Here is a 6523-nt window from a genome sequence, read left to right as displayed (position 1 = left end):
TCATATCTAAGGATCTCTTGCCATTCTAGGATCAAGAAGTTTTCCCCTGTGTTTTAGTAAATGATTTTTATAGTTTCAGTGTTTCCATTAAGGTCTTTGGTCAATTTTGAGTTCATTTTTGTATATGATATGAGGTAAGGGGTCTAACTTCATTCTTAGGCATGCGGATACCCAGTTGTCCCAGCACCTTCACTGTCCTTTTTTGGGGGTGCCTGTTTCTAGAGGCAGAGCCCACGTTTTACTTCATTTTCTATGCCTTCCCCAGTGCCTGGGCTGGTGCCTAGCACATTGCTGGGGGGTGGGAGGGCTCTGGGAACTGGGCATTGACTGAACGAGGGATGTGAGTGCCTGAGCCGTCTGTCTTATCCCAGGAGCCAGCCAGTGCATGTGAGGAATCCAGGGACTCAGTGACCAGGTCTTCTTCTTTGATCAACAGGTGCAGCGAGCATCATCGTCGGCCACCCTCTAGACACGGTCAAGGTACTGCGGCCATGTTTGCCATTACTTCTTGGAAAGCAGCCTGGAGTGAGTCTGCCTCCAGCAATATGTCTGCTGTTTCTGATCCCAAGACAGTCTCCAGCCCAGGGCCGAGGTTCTGTGCCAACCCCGGAGGGTGCGGGCCCGGAGGACTGGCTTGGAATCATCCCTCTCCTCTCGTTACTTGGCAGCGAGTTTGTTTTTGTGAATGCCGCATTTCTGCCTCCAGGTTCTCAGGGGCTGTGGGGGAGGGCCAGGCAATGGAACGGATCCCCTGCCAGTCTCAGCAACTGAGGAACCGGGAACGGCTTCCGGCGTGAGGTGGCATCTGAGTCCAGAATTTAAGGTTGGGTTTCAGGTGATGAGAAAAGATGTTCCAGGCTCAGAGAGCAGCAAGAGCTAAGGCACCAAGGTGGGGACGCTGTGTGGGGGTCATGCTTGGGAAAAGCCAGCGTGGCCGGTTTGGCTGATGCATTAGGTTTCTGAAAGCAGCTATAGAGCAGAATCCAGGAAAGATGGGTCAGCACTCAACCCTGGGAGGCCTTCACTATCAGATTAGGACTGCGGACTTGGGTTGGGAATGGGAAGCCATTATAACTCTGGGAAGCGCAGGAGGTATGAGGACTCAACAGGGCCATCTGGCGGGGGGATCATCCACGCCCCTTGTTCTACAGATGGAGAAACTGGCCCAGAAAGGGGAAAGGGCTTGCCTGAGGTCATGCCAGGTGTTAAAGCATTGAGGAGTGAGGGAGTGAGGAGCTCTGCGAAAGGACATTCTTTGACTCCACGCCCATCCCCGCCCCCTGTTCCCAGGAGTGAGCAGGACTACAGAGCCATACCTGGGAGCACAGCTGGTCCCAAATAGTGCCTTCTCACCCCTGACTTGCACATTTCTATCTAAAGCTTTGCCTGGATCGTGCACTAAGAGGAACCGCTCAGGCTTTTCCCAAGTGGCTGCTACAGTCACTTCCCCCCCCCGCCCCCCCCCCCCGTCTTCTTCCCTGTATGACAGTGGGCCCCTCCTAGGGCAGAGACGAGGCCTGCTTTCTTCTTGATGGGGGATCAGCCTATTTGTCTTAAATAGCTTAAGATCTTTCCTGGCTCTTTGTGTCCCCCGTATGGGCCCTGCCTTTTGCTCATACATCAAATGCATACCGGACACTTTCTGTGTGTAGACGGTATGGGGATAGCAAGGCATCAGTAGTAGACAAAGCAAATCCAATCCCTGCCCCTGTGGGCCTTCCAGCTATATTCCCAGCACAGGCAACCTCTGTGTCTCCCTGGTTAGAACATCCTTCCCTTACCCCCAGCTTGGCCAGGGGCTGGTAGAGCTTGTTGGAGGTGCCCCCTCCCTGCACAGGCAAGTCTAGCCGCCTGAAAAGGCTGGAGTGCTCCTCCTTCTGTCCACTCTGCCCCTTGAGCCTCTGAGAGAGCCCTTCCTGATGCATCAAATCCAGTGTCTGCCCAGCCTGAGAAATTCCTCGCTCAGGGTACCAGCCTGGTGATGCCAGCCTTCATGGCTGGCCTGGGCCCAGCCCAGGGATGTGGCTCAGGGCCCTCATTACTCCCCAAAACATGCTCCTTCCTTCCTTTCTTCTGGCTGACATTTTCTCTGGAGTCCCTACCTGCCAAAGGTCCGGGCAAGAGCTTTAGAGTTGGAATAATCTGGAGTGCAGTCTCAGCCTGCCTACCTACTCTCCTGTGACCAGGGTGCAGCACTTTACTTCCCCAAGCCTTGCTCTTCTCATCTGAAAAATGGGTAAAGAGCACCTCCCGGCAGGGCTGCTGTGAAGATCGTCCCTGTGGCACTGAGCACAGAGTCATGAGTGAGCCATTCCTACCCTGATGAACACACATGCTTGTGTGTTGTGAGTGACTTGTGACTTGTCCAAGGTCCCAGGCCTTGCCTTGGGAAGAGCTGAGCTAAAAGCACCTGGGCTGCTAACCCAGGTCAGAGGCTCCTTCCCTGCCCGTGGATGTCCCATCACTGGTGGGAGAGCCAGCCCTGGCTGCTTGGTGGCCGTGAAGCTGGGATCCGGATTCTCACCTGACTCTCTGCCCACATGGTGCATTTCAGGTGTATGCCTGTTGCAGTGTGACCAGGGTTTCCTGATCAGGGCTCAGCCGCCTTTAGACCAGCTAGCGAACTGTAAGAGAACAGATGCGTTGTGGTAAGCCGCTAAATTTGTCGTAATTTGTTACAGCAGCTATAGGACAACTAATACAAGAAGTCAGCTTTCTCCATCTGTAAAACGGGGACAGTACCCAGGCCGAGCGGCATTTGTGGGATTCTGTGAGATAAGTTCTGGAAGAGGCCCAGTACTTCCCCAAGAATGCAATTGTCACACACTAAATTCCAGCCCCTATTGTAAGGAGGCCCTGGAGGCGTGTGCTATGTGGCTGGCCTCCGTGGCAGCCTCCTCAAGTGTTCAGCATGGCTGGGGGGCCGTTGCTCCATGGTTTTGAAACTCTTCTGTGATCTGGGTTTGACTCCTGGGTTGAGTTTCCTCATGTACGGTTTGCTTGAGTGACTCAGGCATTGGAGTTTTTCAGTGGAACTTGATCCTTCTTGGGGCCCCAACCTGTGGATTCAGTCCCCAGAGGCAGCCCTGTCAGCGCTGGGGCCAGTGGAGAGAGCATTCACCCCCACGCCAGCCTTAAATGGGGGAAGAGAGGGAGGCCTGTGCCCACGTCCCCTCGCCCATAATCTTGTCCAGGTTGGGGATACCCCACCCCAAGGTAGAGCTCTGTGGGTCTGCTCCACCGTGAAAGCCCACTTCTCATCTCGCTGTGCCTTCCCCCATGTCTTCACCTCCAGACAATTAAATACTGCATTTTCCCTCAAGCAGCCCACACTCTGACCCCCGGGTCTGTTTTTCCCCATGGTACTTGTCATCATCAGACATAAATATTTGCTTGGGAATTGCCTTTTATTGACTCTTTTTTTTTTCCCCATCCCCACTTGGTTCTAAGTTCCACGAGGCCAGGAAGTTGATTTCCTCTACTGCTGAATCTCCTGAGTGGAACAGTGGCTGTTGGAAAACAGGCCTTCAATCATACAGGTTGAATGAGTCAACCGCTACATTTCTTTGATTATGAAAGTAACACTTATAAAAACATACGATACCATTTACCTATCATGCCTGTGAGAGTGCTACAGATTTCCCATGGCTATCTGGGTCTCTAACCCTGTTGAGATGAATGCCAATGAAGCTCTCAGCCATGCTATTAGCCAAGGTGGTTAGCTTGGGGTTGGGGGTCAGGGAGGGAGAATGTGGAATTTTTTTATTCAGAAAATTTATTCTCATATTAGTTGTGTACTTAAAATTATTTTTAAATTACGTAAATTGAACATAATGAAAGTAACCCCTGTCTGTCATAGGAAAGTTGGAAATGAAACACCATTCAGTGTAGAAAAACATCGCCCGTGATTTTCACCTCAGAGACCAACACTTTTATGATGTGTGTTCTGCCAGAGTCTTCGCTCCTTGTCTACACACGAGCTCAGGCTGTTGGCATGACGCGTTAGTCTGCACCCTGGGTCTTAGTCCTCACGGGACCCTGGTTCGAGGGGGTAGGGTCCGGTCACCCCTTCTGTGGTTCTCAGAGTTCCTTCTTACCAGGTTCAGGGGGGGTGCCCTGGCACTTTTATGAGGCTCCTCAGACCCTCTGTGGCTGTCTGCCGTCTGTTACCAGAGCCAGACTCCATTAGGGGACACATGTCTTCCCCTCCAGCCCCTCATTTAGCCAGTGCAAAGGGGACATATGCCAGGGCCATGCTCAGCGTGGGGACAAGAAGGAAATATGAGACAGCCCTGCCATAGAGAGGGGGCCCAAATAAATCCAAAGTAAACAGACAGAGAGATAACGCCATTGCAACATTGAAGCTCAGCCCCCAGAGATAAGCAGGACCTGGAGGAAGAGCCTTCTGGGGGAAGGAAGAGCCAGTGGAGAGCTCAGGCAGGGAGGGGGAGGGGGAAGGCGAGGCCAGGGACTGGGGGATGTGCCACATGGTAGGCACAGAGGGCAGGGCCATGGAGGAAGGGGCACGCAGGGGTGAGAGGCAGGCTCGGTGTCTACCCAGGCCTCTTTGACACTGGTAGAGAGTGAGGGGTTTACTCTGAGTCTGATGGGAAGCCACCAGTGAGCTGTAAATAGCGATTCGCTGTTGTCAGAAATGATCAGTGTGACTGTTGTGTAGATGCAGGCCAGGGACTGAGAGGGAAGCAGGAGGCCAGTGGCGAAAACAGCCCACCGTCCAGGTGAGAGATGAAGGGGCTCTGGAGCCACGAAGGGAATCCTTAGGATGGCAGAGTGATGGGCAGCAGATGGGGCAGAGCCCCGGAGTAGTGCTTGTACTCAAGAGGCAGGGGTCACATGTCCCCCAACAAGCATCATTTTTGAACAACAAATGGACTTTTGTTCTTCTCTCAGACCAAGACGACTTCTGCCGCACTCAGCAAGGCCGGAATGGGACATTGAAGGAGGCAGTGTGGGCAGAGGACAGAGCACCAGCCTGGAGGGGACAGAAAGCCAGCCCTCCTTACTGGCTGGGTCACTTTGGGCAGGGCCTTCCCCTCTCTGGGCCTCAGTGCCACAAGCCTAGCATCTCTGGGGCAGTGAGGGCGTGAATCATCTCGGCCTGGGCCCTCACCTCCTTGCATCTTTCCGCAGACTCGCCTGCAGGCCAGCACCAACTACGGAAGCACCCTCAGCTGCATCCGCACAGTGTATAGGAGGGAGAGTGTAAGTGCCTCTGGGGTGGGCGCTGGAGCAGTACCCCTCCGGGACTCCTGCAGAAGGCTCGAAGCCTGCCCGGGGCCTGGGCGCCGTGGCCATAGCCCCAACCCCAGCCCGTCAGGCCGGAGGCCTGTTCATTCCTGCTCATCACACTTGGCTCGGTTTTGCCTCCTGTCTCTTCATCTCACACCACACCTCAAATATTGTGTGTCACCCATACTTAACCCTGCCATCTTGTGCACTGTTATTGGGGGGGAAAACTGATTTTGTGGAACCTCTCTGGAGAAATTCTGAGGAATCTAGAATCACAGAGTGGAAAATTCCTGCAGAAACAAGGGGACCTGTCAGTTTTCACAGCCAGAGTCGAGGCCGGTAAACCGCGCGCTCACAGGCTTCCCTTCATCCAGGGTGGCTTTGAGCCAGGCACTTGGGATTCCAGATGCCCAGAGCTGGCTTGTCCCTCAGGTTGCTGAAAACCAGGGGACCCAAGGTTTTCCTTTCCAAAGAGGAAAACCTGAGTAATATTTTGTGGAAGATGTATCAGGTGCCCTTCTTAAGAATGAGGATGTGCTTTCGGAAGACTTTCTAAGGCCCTGCCTTGGGGAATTTAAAATACATTTTCTAATTAATGATGAAATGACTTGACAATTTAAAGAAATGGTCAATAGCAGCCCTGGGCTTTGCCTTGAGTCCCTGGAAATGTGGCCCCGTTGTCGACCACCGTCTCCACAGCCTCCATCCTAGCGACTACCCTGGGGTTCAGGAGCCTCCTGCCTGCTCCTGGACTTTTTCCTCAGAGGTGTGTTTTGTGTCAGGGCGTTGCTCGAACTCTCTTGCTGGGCTGCTTTACAATGGACTGCAAATTTGGTTCAAGCTGTGCAGGGTGATGTGTGATTCCCCAGTTCTCTGAGAGGTGGCCATTGATTCTCCTTTTTGGCACACACTGTCCACAGGGCCTGCCAGCCACAGTCCCAACCCCGGGGCGTTTTGTGGGGACTGTAGGCATTCCTTGGAGACACAGCCCCTCAGGGCTAAGTGATGTCCCCACGTTATCTGAGGGAGCTTGTTTTGGAAGAAGAACCTGAGGTGGGGTGTGTGTGTGTGCATGTGTGGTATGCATGCACGTGTGTGTGTGTGTGTGTGTGTGTGTTTGCGAGGTGTCCTAGCTCTGGCAAATAGGGTGCACACGCCCAGGTTTGTGTGCAGCCTGCAGTTGGGACAACAGCTTCCTGGTACTTTTTCATTTTTGGCACAGGGCTGAAAGTGAATGCTGCCCTGACTCCTCCAAGGGCCTGTGGAATATTCC

At 53.4% G+C, this 6523-nt stretch overlaps 2 protein-coding genes across 2 annotated transcripts in view; both read left to right on the top strand.

Moving 5' to 3' along the window:
* TGFBI (transforming growth factor beta induced) overlaps positions 1 to 6523 on the top strand; it is a 220310-nt gene that overhangs the window by 41750 nt on the left and 172037 nt on the right. The gene's annotated exons all lie outside the window — the stretch shown is intronic.
* SLC25A48 (solute carrier family 25 member 48) overlaps positions 1 to 6523 on the top strand; it is a 46579-nt gene that overhangs the window by 11662 nt on the left and 28394 nt on the right. Inside the window, exons 4-5 of the mRNA XM_081825776.1 lie at positions 437 to 480; positions 5152 to 5223. Coding sequence (XP_081681902.1) covers positions 437 to 480; positions 5152 to 5223 — 116 coding nt within the window. The remainder of the gene's footprint in view (positions 1 to 436; positions 481 to 5151; positions 5224 to 6523) is intronic.

This window comes from Leptonychotes weddellii, chromosome 7 (assembly GCF_054177405.1).
Source record: "Leptonychotes weddellii isolate Sample4059 chromosome 7, ASM5417740v2, whole genome shotgun sequence".
Lineage (NCBI taxonomy): Eukaryota > Metazoa > Chordata > Mammalia > Carnivora > Phocidae > Leptonychotes > Leptonychotes weddellii.
Note: the sequence above shows the minus strand (reverse complement) of the source record. Positions and strands in the feature narration are given on the sequence as shown.